We start from the raw sequence: 19,561 nt of genomic DNA, 5'->3' as shown, positions 1-19,561 counted from the left end.
ATGGCTTGTCAGAAAAATAAGGAACTTAGTTGTGGAAGTCAATGGAGCTAAACAGCATAACAAGTGAGATGCAAGTCAGCCACATGCTTCGGGATCTTTCTAACCAAATATTTTAATAATACACAACAAATGATGCAGTATACTAATGAATTCAACATGCAGCCAAGAAAATCTCGTAACTAGCAATATAGAAGTTAAGCCCTTATTGCTACAACAAACAATGCTACCCTAAACAAGTTATAGAGTAGCTGTTGTTTAGAAGACATTTATATATCTATGGTATGATAGAATTAATACAAATATTAATTTATTTCCATAATAAAAGACCCAAGTAGTGTAATCAGGCTAAAATTCTCTTTGCAGCTCACTAAGCAAAAGTAAGTCCATATAGCTGTGTTGGTCAGGATGCTAAGTACTGTCCCTCAGAGTCAGCTGGTTCAGTTTACGTAGAAACTGAGCAGGAATATGATACCAAGGACTTTGAATCTTCTGTGGCCCTACTCATGGTCCTATAGATATCTGTATGGGAAATAACAGTGTGCAGACCCTGTTTTCCCTCTCTCCTAGGAGGTAAAGTTAATCCAAAGATGTTCAGTGAGACTTGTCTTCCCTCTTTATAGCTCTCTTCAGACATACACATTGTCCCATTATCTAGTCAAGAGTATTTTTATTCAGAAGTCGCATTCATAGCATCTCACTAAAGTATGATTCATGGGATTAGAGTTAATAGGGGAAAAAAGGCTCCTCCAAAGGAACTCATATACTCATACACATCAGCTATTAGCAATGATGTAAAATCAAACCCTATTTTTGCACCCAGCGTATATTCTCTGAACCTATGTGTGATTCTCTCTGCATGGCTGTTAATTCAACACAACTCCTTTGAAATAACTCTTGATCTGTACCAGTACGAGATTAGACTCAGAGCTCTGTATCTAGTTACAAGTGTAAAAAATCTAACAGCATCAACTCACGAATAGCTTCTACAGGCCCAAATATGTTTTTGTTTACTTTATAAAAGGTGTGGGGACCACTTAAACATCAGCATTTTGTATATCATTACTGCCAGTTCCATGAGTTGAAGCTCTACTTTATTTCTCATATTAAATAATTCTTTCTTTGTGCAAGTAAACAAACAACTACGACCATGTGTGATCAACAGAAAATACTAGTTTTGTTTCAGTTTGCTGCTAATACATTAAAAAAATACATACATATATATATATGCATACATATATAATAAAACTGCCCTAAAGAACAAGCTGCTGAATTTTTCTGGCATGTGTCACAACGTTTAAGGCTTAGAATGGCAATGAACTCTGTTGAAAAAGCCTTTCTGAGCACACATGAGTATTGCCATTTGCCCGCTGGGCACAGTTTTCAGAGGGAGCTGAAACTGCGCCCACTGAACTGCCAGAAAATGCACTCCTCTAGCTCGGCATGGCTGCTGGAGACATAAGGTAGTGTTCAGAGCTAAATCCTTTTCCTGTGATCACTGTCCAGACCAGGAAAGAGGTTGAAGACTTGGAAAAGGTGAAGGGTGTGAAGACACAGGCACCAAAACTAAGAAAAGCTTCTGCAGATGTTTCACTGATAGAACACAATGACGGTCTTGGAATATCTATGAAGAGCTCAGATCAAAATCAGTCCTGAAGACAGAAGAGATGGGGAGATGGGTTACAGTAAATAAACCCCATGAACTGTAGGATCCTAGTCTCTATCGAGAGCATGCTCTACTGCAGTGAGCCTAGCCACACCAGGGAAAGTACAGGGTGACAGAAAACCAGATCTGGACTTGGATATTAATAAATATCATCATTTCTTCCTGCACTGTGAATCCTACGTGTCTTGGTTTGGCCACTGTGTCTTATTTGATCCTTCTGTATAATCCCCCTCAACCCCCCAGAAAACCTATTATTTTTTGAGCTGCATATGGGAATAGGAAATACAAACACATCAGTTTCAGTCCATAAATAGGTAGCTCAAGAATGGAAAACACACAAATGATGACAGAATGTCAGCATCTAATGTAAAGAATATATCACGTATGAATGTTCAAGATACACAGACACGTATGTTCGAGCTCATGCATGCTCTTCAACCTTCTGAATGTGGGTGTGGGTATGGGTACTGTGCAAAAACGAAGCATCTTTCAGCTCAGAAAGCAAACCCTGCCCACTAGTAGGAATGCACGTATGTTTGTACTTCATCTCATGGAATTCTACAGATACGTTTTAAACCACTGCATAGCCGGACCATCAAAACACTGTCCTGTGGGAGAATTTTCTGACAAATATCAACATATAATTAGGTCAAAGCAATCCCTATCCAAAAGCTTGAAAACATTGGCTAAAAAAAAAAAGGAGAAAAACACATTATAATTTGGTTTTAGCAGGACAAAAACCTGTATTATGCCTCAGATTTTTTATACATTAAGCATATTGCCCTAGTGGGGCAAAGAAACCTGTCAAAACTTGCCAGCTTTCTTAGCTATACCTCAGTTTCAGAGTGGTGAACACAGAAATCACATCATTTAAATAAATGCCATGTTACATGACAGCTTTTTTTATGCTACATGATAATCTGAGAAGCATGGGTTGTCAGTGGAGGCAGAAATGGGCCCAAGGCACTTCTATTTTACTTGAGCATCAGTAAGACTGAAAAGAGAAGGAGTGAGCATTAGGTCACTACAGAGCAGCTCTGAAGGAGCTTTTTCTTCTGGGAGAATTTATATTTAGTTTCACAAATAAAATCAGTCCATTGGAATGAAAGAGACAGCCTTCCCCAGAAACATTACTAAAAATAAGTTAATGTATACATATATTTCTCCTTAAAAAGAAAAAATTGCAGTTAATTGGATAGTAGCTGGCCATTGCTGAGGCAGTCACACCACAGACGTTCTACAGCATTGCCTTTAAAGATCCAAATCACACATAGAAATTTTAATTCTTCATCCTTTTAACTCTGAACTCCGCTGCAGAACTTTTACAATTACCTTTTTCTTCTCATGCTGTATTTGTGAATTCTGTGTTACCTTTAATTAAGCTCTCCCCAGACTGCTTATTTATTTTTGAAGAATGAAACATGCTCGCTAAATGAATTTTCTCAGGGTTTTGCAGGTTTTAAATCTATTAGAAGATGTCACTGCAGTGGAGGCTGAAATTTGTTCTAGTCTCAATGGGAAAATATTCTGCTCTTAAAATGTTAGTTAAAACCAGAGCAACTCCACTGTTTTTACTGGAATTCTTTAAACGTTATGCCAATCTAGAAGGAGAATTTGGCCCAAATTGAAGTAGTTAAGTCTTCCCCTGCCTCAGTTGCAAGTAATTTCATAGATAACTAGATACCCCGAACTATGATCTCTGTAGCATCACTTGATCAGTTTAAAAGTATTACCTAAACATTGCTGTAAGCAGGATGGCCAGTCTATCACCTTTCAAAATAATATCACATACGTTTTAATGTAAATTATGCAAGCCCTGAATTTATACAATTATTGCCTACATAATGAATTAATTTGGCATTCGGATACAGTTATTATAACAGCAGTTTTGACAGTTTCCAGCAAGAGCTCTTGAATAGTATGCTTGTGTAACAAGCACTTTGAAGTATGGTAGTAGCATATAGGCACTCATAAGGGTAACATAACAGGCTTTACAGTGCATACACTGTCATTTAAAGTGAACCCCAATGCTACAAAACCAGGCTGCTTGACAAACCCAAAATAACTAACCTAGCAGACAAATTAAAAACCTCCAGCCTCTATCTCTGCAGAACCACGTCAAACTCCTACCATCTCCTGTCACTCTCAGTTACTTTGCTTCAAAGTTTTATTTCTGTAGCATTAAATTGCTGAATCATTCAGTTTTCAGCTATCTTGACCTGAGAACCAAACACATTGATCTTCTTTACAGAAGCAGTAAAACATTCTAAAATTAATTAAACTTTAGTTGGCACGCATAGCCAAGTATAACTTGTGATCTTTTAAACCTCATCTGTATTCTCATATTGTCAAGACAATCAGCACAATATGTGTTAGAAGAAAAATGTAAAAAAAGCTTTCCTGCTCTGAAGAGTTTCCAATCTGGAAAGCGAGGCTGGTAAGCAAGCAAACAGATACGTGTAAATAAAATGTGACCAGTCTGCTGATATAATGAAGTTATGAAAAGTTACAAAGAAAGGCAACAAGCAGGGGGTGCTTTAAAAACCAGACAGATATGCAGGCAAAACCACTGGATAGCCTACAGAGAACTGTAACTTAAAAATGTGGAAAAAATTGGAAAATGCTTGTTACTTGTTCCTTTTAGAAGCATTTTAGTGTAAAATGCATACTTAATGGTTATTCAGACATAGTGCCTACTTTTTTGCCCTCTTTTCCTTGAGGAACTTCCCCTTTTTTAATGGAAACAAAATTAACTTCTGTAACTCTCATTTTGCCAAATTCATATTTGTACCAATCTTTGCTGCTTACTGTCTTTCCCCCCAGCCTTCCTGTTTGCCCGTTGTTTCCTACGGAGTAGAGAAATGACTGAGGTGTCTACTGGAGACCCTGAGGCTTATTGTAGCCAACAATCCCAGTGCAGTTTGGATTTTTATGCCAACAAAAATGTAGAAGGCTTCATTCTTTTTCCATATCAATACAAATCTGATCTGATAGCTGCTACTCGGTGGCAGCAGAGGTAAGAGCAGAGGGTGCCAGGACGGAGCAAAGTTGCTTGGGAGCAGACTAACATTTGGAGCAGGTTTTTCAGCTGAATGCACTTGTCAAATTTGACCTTTGAGCCTGTACTGTTCTACTCATCTAGTCTCTTACTGCCTTTTTCTGATTTTATTCTTAAATACCCGTGCCTTTTGCACATTCAGGCTGAAATCAGAAGAGTGGTGCTCTCCTCCTGCAGGTCTAACCTTTCATGAGTAGGCCTCCAGTTCCCTGTTAACCAAATGCAGTGAATCCACCAGTGCCCCAGTCTCCAAGGAAAGGAGGGCTGACACTCCCCACCAGTTCATCTGGTTCCAGCAAAGGGTGTGCTCCAACCCTAGCCTATCCCTAGCAGTTTGGTTTGGTCTTGAAGAACCAAAACTTGTTTCTCTTCATCATCAGTTTCTAACATATTTTGATTTCTGTATTCATTTCCCTAAGCCGTTTGAGATCGCAGCTTCACATGCTCTCATCTTCTAGAGCAGCGCAGAGATTACTCCAGAAACCAACACGATACATAGCCAGTACAAACATCTAATACACTTTGTTTTGTTTCCCCAAATGTGTTTTGGTTGCGTACACAAAGACCACTTTTGGGTTTTGTATTCTACTTTTCACAACAAAACACCTGTGCCTTGATTTTGGAAACGTTTAAGCTGTCTAGTTAGGCAAGAAATCCCAAAACAATCTTTATTTTTTTAATATTTGATTTTAGCCAGATATAAAAAATGCAGCACAAAAAGCAGATATTTACATTCCACGATGAACCAAAGATTAAAAGAGAATTGCAAGTTTAGCACTCTATAGTGTTTAACTGCTCACAAACGGATTTTCATATTTTTGTGGCGATTTACAATGTGAAATAGGTATTATAATCTAACCCACCACAACTGCATGTTTTTTGACCAACTTGCTGTTGATAAATAATTCAAGTATTAGGTTATTAAATTTTTTACAATTAAGTGACTGAGAAAGCTGTTTATTGCCTTCCGTTATACCCTCTGTTAATAAGATCGTTGCTGCAGATGTTCATGTATGCTGCATTGATGTTTAATGGTGCATGATGCTCTAGGTGGTTCCCATAACCTTGCTTTGTCTACTATGAGCTGACTCAATTGATATGATAATAGAGAAAAGAGGTCTGAAACAAGCTGGGCTGTACTGGCACGATTTGCATAACCTTTAAATTTGCCATTATTTGATAGCCAACTGCTCCTACAAATTCTTATTCAGTTGTCATCAACAACAATATACTGTACAAACAGCATTCCGCAATTGGGGCAGGTGGGGTGGAAAGAGAGGGCATGCATAGTTTATTGCACAGGAAATGTACTTATTATCAAATTTATAAAGCCAACAATTTGGAAAAGAGTTCTGCAGTTTCATTTGTGATCAATTGCTGTTAGCCACAATGCACGGCCCGGCATCTTTTCAGGTTCACGGTACAATATCACAGTGTCGGATTACAAGGGGCATAAATATTTGGTTCCATAGACTCCTCTCTGATTTAGTTTTGACTGCTAATCACTGGGGCAGGCAGAGGAATTGGAACGGATTAGGAGGGCGGTGGGGGGCACAGGGTAGCAGACTACAGAAAATAAAATCAATATAAGCAGCCTCCCAAACTTTAAATCTGGTTTCAGATGACACTCCTCAGTATTCTTTTTAAAGAAACATTAGTATTACATAATTCAGTAGGTATAGCCAAAACATAGCAATATAAAAGCAGTTCATGTTTACTGTATTCATTAAATCTGCTGCCTGTATATACTCTAAGTCAGGTCTGCTTACTTTACTGACTTTGTTATTCATAACAAAGCAAACAGCTATGGTCAAAGTAAGCTGGAGCCTACTTTCATTCAAATGGGATCAACTACATAAACATTATTTTTGTGGTATCCAGAGGTTTATATTAAACTCCCACTTCATATTCCATATTACGTGCAGGTGTGTCAAGGTCACTGGTACACAAGTAATGTGCGTAGCCTACTTTTCATATATGGCGTTTAAATAATTTGCACTTTGCTTTATCTGTGAAATTTACTGTGGAAATCACTGAGCCAAACTCATATATTTCATAATTCCTACTTTTAAACAATTAACCATTTTTGAGAACTCCGATTACCAACCCCACCCCCAGGGTTAACTGAAGATTTTTTGTCATCTTACACAAATTGAATCCTAAATCCCCAAAGTCAGGTGAAGCAGGACCCATTCAAACTTTCCCTTTGCCCACTTTTTCCACTAGCCAGGATCCGCCCTAGCCTTTATCCCTCCTAGAGCTAAGGATTTGGTTTCCATTCAGCCACCTACTTCGTACAACTTCTATTGCCTGCAACTGGATGCTGCAGCAGAGAAACTTTTAATCAAAGGGCCAGTTCCTGCAGTTAATTTTCATCCGAGGTCACCACACATACCCACATTTTACTCTCCTGCCATTCTGTGCAATTATTTTACAGTGACTATTTGAGCAGGTGAGATTAGAGGCTTGAAAACGTTAAGTTCCATCATTTACGGCAAAGCATGACATGGATAGCTACGATTTAAACTTTTCTACAATGTTCATTCAACTGTAATCACAAGATGGGAAATAAAATCTCTAAATTAAAGATGATAGGCTACCAGAGTCTGTAGGGCACCTTCTGAGTAGGGATTCTGCTGTTCAAACTCCTCTGTGATGATTTGTTATGAAGTGAACTGCTGCCTAATAAAAAAAGGCTAACACTGCCAAACTAATGGAAAAAAAGATCTTCTACAGGAGGTATTCTGCCGAGGTGCCAGTGGTCAAAGGGTGCAGTTCTTTAATGCACCTCATTTGTAACAGACAACAAAGAAGACACCTTAGGGTAAAACGTGTTATCAAATCTTTCAGCATATCTAAAGTTCACTTTTTGAATAACCTCTAGGTAGGCTACAAAAATTGAATCGGAGATTGCAGACAAGGTACAACACACAAAAAGACACATGGATCAGTATAAACCATTAATATTCATGAATGTTCTAAGTTCTCTATGGCCATAATCGATAGTCAATGAAGTTAATGAGATCTTTCCATTGATTTCAAAAGACGCTGGGTTGAGCCTCAGAGACAATAATATCACATTCTCTGCAAGCACTCCAGATGGTAACACACACTTTGATAAGTTGCTACTTATCCAGAATTTCAGCAGTGAACAAAAGATGTGTTACCTTATTTCAAACTGGTCGTGCAAAATGAGCAACATACCATTAAAAATCTTAATGTGGAGCATTTAATATCTTTAATTGAAGAGCAGTCAAGGCCATAGTAGGTACTTGTGATGTTAACGCCAATACGAGATCCATAAATAGGAACAATCCTTACTTACTTAATAAGGAAATGAGAAAAAAAAGAAGAAAAAAAGAGAAGCCTTAATGTGTCATCCTCCCAGAAGGTTAAGATTTTGTTTTGTTTCAACTCTGAGCCTCTAGAAAGCAGTGCCTCAAATTCTTATGTCTTCTAACACATCTATGCCCATCCAATAGATTTAATCACTGATAAGTAGAGCTTTAAGTTCAAACTGGCCTTGACCTTGGGCAGTATGACATTATCTGAAAACCATTAATGGTCTGAAACTAAAGGAAAAGCTCATTAATAAAAGCAAAACCGTACAAAGGTACAAAGGCAAAAAAAAAAAAAAAGGAAAAGAAAAAAAAGGAAGTTTTATTAAAAGTATTGATCATGACCTAGGGCAATACAGACATTGATCTTCCCACATCTCCACAGGAAAAAAAAAAGTTAAGCCAACAAATTATTGATCTATTATGGAACCTGCTGAACAAGCCATATATTTAATTTCTTACAATGGAAAAAAATAATCATACCAAATCAGTGTAAAGAGAAAATACATTTCCTAAAAGATTACTGGTAAAAAAATTACTATTTGAATAATTTCATGAAATAGCCACCCTCTTAGTATGATTCAAACCTAAGCGTCAGGAGGTCAGAAGCTTATGCACTGTAAACCTTGAAACATGGGTTTCAGATTTCAACTCATTAAGCACACGCTTTAAGGGGAAATGGGTAGCGTCCACTACCGAATACTGCAGCAACACAGAATGCAAGTATAGAAAAGGACAATGCTGATCTTTAAGCACAAATTTAATCAAAAGTTTACAGGATAATTATTTCATATGAAACAGAATGCTGGAGTTTGGGATTTTCTTCAGTTTGTTCAAAAAGTCAGAAAGACATATTTCAACTGACATAACATTGTATCTGCAAAAACAGTTGCTGAAACGATAGAAGTCACCAGAATTTCATGTTTGGTTTGCATGGGGAGGGTAGGTATCATTTTAATAATCTTGACAAAGTTGCATCGATTACATGCACATGTGAAAAGCACAAATTAAATCTGGGTGCTGTCATTAGTTCCAGTGCTTCCCAATTTCTGAATGACTGGTTCTTTTTAATAGAATCCTATGATAGAATTGGTAGTTTTCAGCACATGAGATGTCAGAGATCAGTTCCTTTGTGATAGTGTACTCATGGCTCTGAGCCCTTTTTCTTTGCTCCTTGCTTTGAGGACGTAATTCAACAGTGCTGCCAGCTGATCCTGGAGCAACTTTCACTCCAACTTTGGAACTATAGTGTTTGTTGCTAGATGGATCTTGTTTTACGTCTCAGAGTAAGGCTCCAGAACAACTTCAGCTGCCATAGTTTGCAGATACTATAAGCTCATCCTTGTCTCCTACTGCAAATGCTGCACTCTGTCCTCCCATGCCGGCACTAGTACTCATCTTAACCCTGTAACAAGCTGGTCCCGAGAGCTCAGTACCATACCAGGATGGGTAGATTTCTGCCAGTCTGTGCAGACTGCTGAGCTGGCTCCCCATGCGGATGCAGTATGCTGTCAGTGTGGGGGAAATGTGTGTCCTAGAGGAGCAGTGATTTCTGACTTTTCTATCAGTTTAGAACTGCTAGGGACCCAACTCTCCCTTTCACACGCTCTGAGGACTAGGTAGCCATAGGACAAATAAGGTGAATCCTCGTTCCTTCTATGACTGCCAAGAACAGTAGGGGCCTGCATTGGTAACCAGGAGGCTTAATTACCACAGTCTTGTCTTCTCAGGATTTCTGGTAGGGAGTTCTGTTGCTTCAGGGTTTGAGAAAAGAGAATTACAGTGTGTCAATGTAATTTTTTCTGTATGAACCACCTCACAACTTGCTCAGTTCACCAGTAAAATGGTGCCAGTTTTAAAGTAATACAGACATGTATATAGGTGGCAACAGAAATTAATGATAACGTAATTCTATGTGGATGCTCTAATTGAGGAATAATATCAAAATTATATTTCTCAAAAACCCAAAACAAACAAAAAACTTCAGCTGCAGTGTACTAAGGTACTTTATTTCCTGAACAAGTGTCCGTTTTGGGTTTAATGGCACCTGAATCAGTATCTTACTATAAATTCATTCAGCCTTGCTCTTCAGAGTCAGACAAGAAAGACTTTAAGCCATTTAGGAGGTGGCCTTACTGAAATCCCCATGCCCACATCCATTCTTGATGTTAACTGTGCATACCTGTTACGGGTAGCACCTCCAGGTTATGCATACCCTTTCCGAGGGGAGCTATTTAGTACAGCATGTGCCATCTTCTAGTGATACATTTAGATTCATTTGGGATAGTAAAAACGAAAGCTGAGTGTAAAAGATTGCAAAAGTGCTCACACTTTGGGCTATAAAATTGCCTGTCAATAAATGTAAAAAAGGTGCACGTACAAAAACAAAAAAAAGAAATCAATTCTAGCTTTAAATACACACTGATGGGCTCTAAACCACACATTACCACACCATAAAGAACATTTGAAGCTTCAACAGATAATTCCATGAAAATGTCAGATCAATCATCAGTGGCAGCCAGAAAAACAAATACAATGTTAGCAATTATTAAAAGAGGAATACAGAACAAAGAAAACAACAAAATTAAACCACTTTGTAAACTTCTCAGGCACTAAGAGTATAGCGGAACTGAAGAAGGTGCAGTGAAGGGTGGTCCAGGGTGTCAGAATTATGGATCAAAGAGCAAGTATCCGAATAGTAAGAGAGTCTGGAGAAAACACTAGTGAAGGGAAGGTAAGCAAGAGTTCTGCAAAATCAAAAGGAACGAGATATTGCATATGGAATGATGACGGACTGGCTGTGCAATACAAGCAGCTGGAGATAGCCAGTAACATTCTTGAGTGGCTGAATCCAAACAAATAAGGGGAGGGTATTTACTTTCTTTACATAACACAGAGTCTGTGATGATTATTATCACAAGACATTATGTATGGTAAACTCCTATTTTGGAGTATTAAGTACAAAGACAACTTCTCTAGTTCAGAAATTGCCAAACTCCAGGTTGCTGGAAGCTAGGAGAGAGTAACATGGAAATATCAGTATAGATTTGTTCTGGCTTTATCCTCTTTTACAAGCACCCACTACTGTTGCAGATACCAGTTTAGACAGACCTTTGGTCTGCCTCCATCCTGTTCCCATGCTCCAACCCTGTATTGCCTCTCCAACAGCATGTAATTTCAATGACCTAAGCAGTGCACTTGTATATTAACAGCTATGCCTCCAAGAATCTTTTTAAGAATTATGGTACAGCTTCCTAAATCTACATACTTGTATCTGAGAAACAAGTAGAGGAAATACTTCCTAGTATTTCTAGTGATTATACATGAAAAGGGCATTTTCCAGTTTCACTCTCAATTCCTGGGCTAAACATTAACACATTAGACTAGAAAAGACGTATTTTTCTTAAATCAAGATAAATCACTGAAACACACACACATTACATATATACGTATAGCTATTTACATATATGTATATGCATTCTTTGAGATGCAACAGTTGATACACTTTTAAGCCCAGTCAAGATACCAGTATCCAGGAATGTAGGTTTTATTAATGTGTTTCAGCTGCCTAATAAAATGCTCAGACCTCCTCTCCCACACAGCATGAGAGGTCTCAGTTACAAAAAGGTATTACCAGCTTTGCTATTCATTAATCCCTATCAACAAATGTTCATTATTAATTTAGGTTTTGTGGTTTCCTAAGTCACAACTAAACTAAAAAGAATTCTGTTGGGCTTTCTGGCTCATTTGTTATGCCATGAGCAGACTAAAACTTCCTTTTCCTAAATCCATTTTTGTTTTTTAAACTTTTCTGTCTATTTGTGACTATAAATGGATAGGGAAGAGTGAAAGTGTGTAAACTTGTGAAAAACAGAGCACACTAATATAACCCAACCACTGTTTCTCCAGATCCAAGAAGGATCAGGAAGGCTGCTGGATAAAAAGAGTGAGTCAAGGTTTTCCTGTCTAGAAAGCTAAGCATGCAAGCTGTAAGAAAAAAATAATGCTTTTTCTTGCTTCTTAGAGGATAACACACAGAAGCTTGCAGAAAGTGGAGCTGCAAACAGGCCCACCATAAAATGTCAGCAGTGTCAATAGTAATAAATACTTCTATGTTTTATAGATAGGCTTACAAGGTATCATGGTCTATGACTGCAGCACAGGCTGACCTCTGTTTAGAGTAACTTGTATGCTTGAACATCAGTCCTTTTTATTCCCCCCAAAAAGCATACAGCATCATGCCATTATGATTTAAGACTGACTCTTAAAAATCTCTCTAGTTTCCACAGTTTTGACAACGTTTCTAAAACAAACGGTTTATAAACTCTCCTAAAATATTTAAGATCTTACATATCCTTACACAGTAAAAGAAGCTTCATCATTCATAAAAGAATGTACTACCATTTGCTGCTTTTTTCATCTAGATGAGGTTTTGGTTTTATCCAAACTTGTAAACTTCGAATTTATGAACATAACTGCAGATATTAGCTTAAGACTGGTTGTACTGGGTGACACCAACATCCATTTAGCTCACTATCCTGTTTCAGATAACAGAGACAACTGCCTAGTATTAGTCCAACATCAAAAGCTTAGTAGGCAGCCTCTAAAATTTGGTAATGTTGCAAGTTTTATTTTGACGTATTTATTAAGCTACACTGCACATGCCATTTAATTTATGGAACAGATTCAATAACAGTAATAACAAGCAGAAATTCACAAATAGTATTTCAGTGGTACTATGTGGTAGGTGCACTAACAAATTTTTAAGATGGACCTTTCTCGTTTTACCACATTTACCAGTACTGCTAATGCATTTCCTGAAATACATCGAGTAATGTGTCTCAAACCTGAAGAAGATGTAAGTGCTTAGTAAGCCCTAACTGAGGTAGCTTTAATGCTTGAATCCTTAAAGAATCTGTTTTTACTGCCATATTCTAACAAATGAGGTTATTACAAATGTGCCCTTAACAGAGGTGGTCTTGCAAACACTGGGGGGAAAAAGAATGGAAAATTCCATGTTCATGTCTGAACATGCCAGATTTCATCATTCATAACTTGAAAAATGCTGAAGTGATTTTCTTTAAATTTGGATTGTTTTTCTTTCCTCTATTAGAGCCATAAAGCAAGCCAAGTTTAAAGTTTGTAGCTTCAGCTGTTTTTTAATTATGCAAATATTTCAATATAAAAGTATGTTTTTCCATTGCTGAACTGATTTTGCTCAGACTTTCCAAAGATTTCCCTTTGGGCCAAGACCAGTCATAAAACGTATCTGACTAAAAGTAATTTGTTTAAAAATGTTATGAACAATTCTGTAAAAGGGATAGCTTTCACAGCATTTGATTTTGACAAATGTTATAGCACACATACAGATATGACATATATGTTCTTGCCAGAGCTTGTGATTTTTGGTGAGTTTCTTAAAAGCTCCAACTGCTGAAATCAGGAGACTGAATGTATTCATTAACTCCCCCTGCTTTCCCCACATACGTATTTTTGTGGTCACAGAAAGAAGTACTGAAAGGTGAAATGAATGTATCCCAGAAACTCAGGAACCCTCAGTCAGATCTGGAATCTCAGGCCTGGGAAGAAAGATATAATGGAATACGGCTGTGGTAGTGAGACCAGAGTCTCGATAGCCAAGTAATTCCCAGTATGTATGAGGAGCATCGGCAAAAATAATTAACCCAACAGTGTTCCTCAAATAAACTTTTCTGATAAGGAAGCCCACAGATCCTATCTTCAGTTACCAGTACCTTTCCCAAAGCCCACTTCTCTCTCTGAACTAAGAGGTTTCATCACAGGTGTCTCTTACAGGCTACTTTTGTTCAAGAGAGTTTTATCAAAATTCAGCCACGTTGAGGACCAATGCTAGAGAAAACGACAACTTTTTCGTCAATGTTAATCCTCAGGGTCACTGAGAAGGCCCAATGTCTTCAAGCTTTTCAGTTAAAATGTATCATTTGACATCATCAAAAAATGCACCTCAGGTTGCCCAGAGAGGTGACAGATGTCCCATCCCTGGAAACATTCAAGGTCAGGCTGGACAAAGCTTTGAGCAACCTGGTCTAGTGGAAGGTGTCCCTACTTGCTGCAGGAGGGTTGGACTAGATGGCCTTTAAAGGTCCTTTCTGACCCAAACCATTCTATGATTCAGACCACGATCATTTGCACATGCTCTGTGGAGTCTTAGAAGCTGACAATTTAGTTAGCGTTTCATCACACAGCTCCTGTGTGCCAATACTAAACACTTCTCTCCTCCCCTATAAAACACACTGATCACACTCAGCTTGAATTTGAGCTTGCCTCTTCCTTGTAATTATTCCTACTGACAGAGAACAGAAAGGAAGGGGAGAGAAAAGGGGCCTTGGGGCTGGAGTATTGTGACGGAAGAGATATGAACAGACAGTAGAAAGACCCAATGCATTCCATTATAAAGAGATACAAATTTTTCCTCTGAAAATAGAAATAATTCAGACAGCCAAAGAATGTGGATTGAGAGATGGGAATGGCTTAGATTGGGATTGCTGACGCAGTTATTGCTTCTCTCCATTTTCATGATCTGCTCCACTTGCATGGACATCTAATTTCCTTGTTAGTCCATGCCTGAATGCCTACAGCTAGTAGTCTGTTCGAGGTGAGCCAGCAGTGGTTTTGGTGGGCATTAAAACAACACTGTGTAAACTGCAGCAACTCATAGGATGACTAAACATCTTTGCAGTATGGCTGAACCATATATTTGAGGAATTAGATGCTTTAGTGCCTCAGTCTAAGCTCTTTTCCTCATCTGAAAGAGCTGCATTCTCAAAACTTTCTGGTCAATCTTTCTTTTTGGTAACAAACTGCAGCTTTCTGGCCTATGCTCTACTCTGCAAATACCCACTGATATTTCCACTCTCTGGAATGTCTAGGAAGCAACAACTGTTGCCATAGTATTCTCTGCATGTAATGATCAGCTGTATCTGGCCTTTACTGCACTAAAAAATCCCCCAAAATCCACACCTAATTTCCAGGATGTATAATTAATACTGTGTCCTTTCAAAAATGAGCTGGCAACCTGCAACAACCCCTTTTATCCATCTTATTTCCTCTCATTCCAGCCAGAGCTGGATCAAAGTGTATCCCTTCACTATTTCCATTACCTGATCCCCTATCCAATCTACACATAACTCATTCAAAGGGTGCACAGCTCCTCTCGTTACCCAGCCCTTCACTCCCTAGTCCTACTGCTGCCTGGTCCTGGACACTATGCAGAGGATTTGACAGAGGAAACAGAGCTCTGTTAAGGATGCTCTTACAACCTCAGTATTGCCTATCTCATCTTGCTGTGTGTGGGCACTGGAAAGGGAAAGGAAAAGTGGGTGGGCCATTTGCCTGTGTCTCTTCACAGAATGTAGCCTGATCAAAGCAATTCACTTCTACTCCCATGGCTCACAGTAATGCTGCCCCGTGCTGCTGCCAGAAAGCAAAGACCTTCCCATGAGGAAAATGGGAAGGGAAGGAAAAAACCCACAAAGGCCAAATGTACCTTGGTCTTTTACTCTCACACCTGTAAACTCCAGCCCCATCCTGTGCTCTTTCAGACATAGACTAAGACCACTGGAATAAGTGACCTGCCCAACAGCTGGGGAAGGATGGTTAAAAGCAGTAGTAGGCTGGAAGGAAGAGTAGAGTCCTTTGCCTGGATACTGATCCCCTCTGTCTGCGTTACTACTGACAGAAATGCCTTCCAGCTAACAAACACGTTGTTTTTACTATTATTAACCTGGATAAAATATAAAGCAGAAAGTACCAACAAGCATATCCAAGTCCAAAGCTGACATTGCAAATGCTATTTTAATCCAGGTACAAACTCTTTGAGACTATATTGTTTCCTCAGAAAGGCAGGATAAATAACTACACACAGCTTGCTTCTTTAAAAAATGTACTCCTGTGCATTAGAAAAAGGAAATGTATTTTATACTGTAACTATTCCTAAATGCAGTAATTCTGCCAAAGATCACTTAGCATTTAGAAACTTTTTACACTTTCCACTGCAGGTTTCAAAGCAGAACTAGACCTAATTAGTGTTGAAGTAAGTGTGTTAGCAGTACTCTATGCCGTTCTGCTGTATCATCATACGCTAAATTAAGGGACACGTTTTCCTTCTTTCACTATTATTTTAATGTGAGGAGGTGGGAAAAAGATGATCCACACCAAAGGAAGTAAAAAGGGGGAAAACAATAACAAATTGGTATCTCTTTCAAGAACTGCCCCACAGGCCAAACATTTTTATGTTCTTAATCATTATTAAATGACTTAACATGACACACAGAGCCTGGCGAATGATTGCATCCTGACATGAGAACGAATTACAAATGAAATGAAAGATCAAGCTGTATTAGAGGACTGCCTCTGGGAAATGAAAATCTTTAATTCTCCTTTATTATTGACATTTATTTGGCTGCCATGAATAACAACGTAGCAAAGAGATTCAGCTATGCTTGTGCACTGAATAGCTTATCCCACGGCTCAAAACTGCCTTAACATTTATCATGTTTGCTTTTGTAGCTGACACCATTGCATACACTCTCTATCCATCTTGCATTTATCATGCATATAAAATGTATTCTCTAATTTAAGTTCATTTCATAGTGAACAAACAGCTAAGATTAGCAAGTGCCAGTCCTCAAATAAGCTCCCAGTTGTAAAAATATCAAAGAAGGGATTAATGGATTTGTTAACAACTCCAGTTAGAAGAATAAAATAAGTACACAGTGAAAATTAAATAAGAGCACAGGACAGTTACATATAAGATTTAGGTTTACTACTGCTATTACTAGCTCATGTGTAAAAACATTTTTATACTGCTGTTTTTCAGCCAACTGTAAAATACTCCAGTGGAGGGCCTCCATATGGGCCATTCACGTAAAGCAACGCTTCCATCATTATTCAGTGAGATACACATACCCAGCCCTCAATGACTGTTTTCTATTTCCTTCAAACCGGTTTGTAGCTAAGAAGATAGGGGAAACAGCAAACTGTTGCAGAAATCATTCAAACTGCTGCTAAGAATGATCTATATAGCAGTGACATACATACTTAGTGCCTAGCCCTGCAGCCACAGTCTGAAGCCAGTTCTGATTTGGAGGCAAATATCACATGAGTAAGCACCAGTCCCTCAGGTGCAAAGCTTCCTCAACTTCACTTGATTTCCAAAGCCACAATTCAGCCCTGACTAATAACTTACCTTGTGAAGGAAGGAACGACAAAAATGGCTTGCCACAGCACATGTTTTGAATAGCTTATTTAGTCTAGAAGCATAGGTGGACAGAATTAAAGAGACTGTCAAAAGGTAGGCAGTCGTGTTTATAATGCTTAAATCTGTGCGTCGTACATCATCAATTTAGACAGCACGAACTACTCGTATCCCTGCTAGAACACCTTTTTCCCACGTACTCCTTTGAGAATAGAAGAGCAGACGGCTGAGAAAAGCTGAAGTGAGACTTTCTGCTCAAAGCAAAAATGCCTGGAAATTCACTTAGTACCGGATTTCACTTCCTCCTCTTCACAAATGTTTAAATATACTATACTGTTGCACAGCTGTTCTCAGCAGGCATAGTGTGTTCTTGTTTGCAGCAAAGACGGCTACACAGATAAAATCTCAAGTCATAAAAATCTGAGTAAAACCAACTGGATCAATATTTTAGATATACGTTATAAAAAAAGAACTTAAGATGTTCAGAACTAAATTCCCAGGCATTCCTGTGAAATATTAACTTCTTAAATTCAGAATCTTAAAACAATTATAAGTGTAACAGATGAGGATCAGGGGCTAACATCAAAAGGCAAATGCTTCAACGACCATTTAACATCTAAAATTTGTAAAGCCACAATTTGCAATTGTTTAACTAGAATATTTACTGTGAGCAACAAGGGAGATTTGAAAAATATACCTGTAGCCATTACAGTGTCATCTTTCCCCTGGGTAAAGACTACGATTCGTTGCCTTTTAGTGTTCACCTTTGGCAGGGCTTGTGTCTTGCGGGCTATCTCTTTAATATCTTCAGTCTATTAATAGGAGAGAAAGAAAATTCTTGTTACCAGCACACTAGAGCGGTGGGAGATTAGAACTTTATTAGCAGATCAAAGATTTTTTTTTTCTTATGGCTAGGTATAAAATAGACTTTATTGTCAGTAGAGGAAGATTTTTAAAAGGAAGACTATTTCATTCTCCTAAGGGTTTATGTAGTACTGTGAGACCATTGTTTTTAATCTTGATAATGATAGTTCAGCTATTCCAATTGCTGCAAAACTGCAAAGCTAACAAAGGAATTACAGAGCATTTCCTAATGAGCAATTAGTGGGTTTCTTTGCTGCTGACTGGATTCTAACCTTACCTATCATAAAATTAAAAGTAAAATTGGAAAGAGAATACTTTGGATCAACTCTGAGCCTGATTTTCATCCAATTTAGCCAGGTTTTATAGTACTATAATCCCTCTGATTTCAGCAGGATTACAAATACTGTTTCCCATACTTCCCTACAGCAACTGATCTCAGCAAGTAAACTGACTGTACACTGCAGTGCCTTAGAAGGTGTGGAGCTCAGGTGAATATGCTCTGTGCTCACTAGCTGCTTGCATAATTGAGATGCAGGGAAGCAAAGGGTGAAAGGTATATTCAGTGAGGCGCAGAACATCCTCGATTTTCTGAAGTAAGACTAAGCTGCAAAATTTCAGGAATCTGCTTTAAAGGGACTTCGTACACCAGAGTGCATGTAGTTAGGAACAGAGACACTGGCCAAAACCCAAACCTTTCATTCATCCAATGTCTTCAACAGCCACAAGTTTCAAATGCTTAATTTGATTCAAGAAACTCTAAGAACACAAGTTGTCACTAGAATATTATCCTTCCTATTCTCATAGTTGCTCTATGATCTGAAACACAAGGATTTCAATTTCTGATTTACTTAATTTTCAATCTTGTCTAAATACAGGTATTCCTGTTGTTTGTGTAAGCATAAAATCCCATTATAATGTTGTGTTGGATGCTTTTGCTCTCAGATTTATCTCAAGCCAGTAATTTCTCCAAATTAACTTTGGTATATGTAACCCTATTTCTTGCCATAGTTTTTTAAATATATTTTATTTTATATTTTTTATCATTAGGAAACAAAAGAATACAATTATTCTCTGTGCTACTTACTATATCCCATTCTATTTATATCTGTGTTAAGTAACACCATACCTTTTTTCCCCAGTCTGCTCATGCATACAAGCAACTGTAGTGAAAACCAGTTGATTTGGTGAGGGCCTAGCACTGAATGTATGAAAACATAACAACACTTTCTGCACTGTTTTGTGTCTCGTTATGAATCTCAAGTAATTTTTTAACACATTATATTATATAATTATATAATGAATAGAGTTGATTTATAAAGATGTCCAGACTGGTTTCTGGTCATTTACCAGAGTTGTTACAATTAATATATATTATTAATAAATTTTTATGTTCCAAAATCAAT

General features: G+C 38.0%; 1 protein-coding gene across 7 annotated transcripts in view; it reads right to left on the bottom strand.

Annotated features, from left to right (window-relative positions):
- The window catches only part of ADK (adenosine kinase), a 304,786-nt gene that overhangs the window by 24,334 nt on the left and 260,891 nt on the right, over positions 1–19,561 (bottom strand). For all 7 annotated transcript variants that reach the window (XM_057416414.1, XM_057416407.1, XM_057416411.1 and 4 more), the window contains one exon: positions 17,992–18,106. In XM_057416414.1, the coding sequence (XP_057272397.1) occupies positions 17,992–18,106 (115 nt within the window). The remainder of the gene's footprint in view (positions 1–17,991; positions 18,107–19,561) is intronic.

The sequence above is a fragment of the Pezoporus wallicus genome, unplaced genomic scaffold, assembly GCF_028554395.1.
Source record: "Pezoporus wallicus isolate ANWC-B61680 ecotype Strahan unplaced genomic scaffold, APGP_CSIRO_Pwel_v1 contig_2012, whole genome shotgun sequence".
Classification (NCBI taxonomy): Eukaryota; Metazoa; Chordata; class Aves; order Psittaciformes; family Psittacidae; genus Pezoporus; species Pezoporus wallicus.
This window is presented reverse-complemented; position numbering and strand designations above follow the sequence as displayed.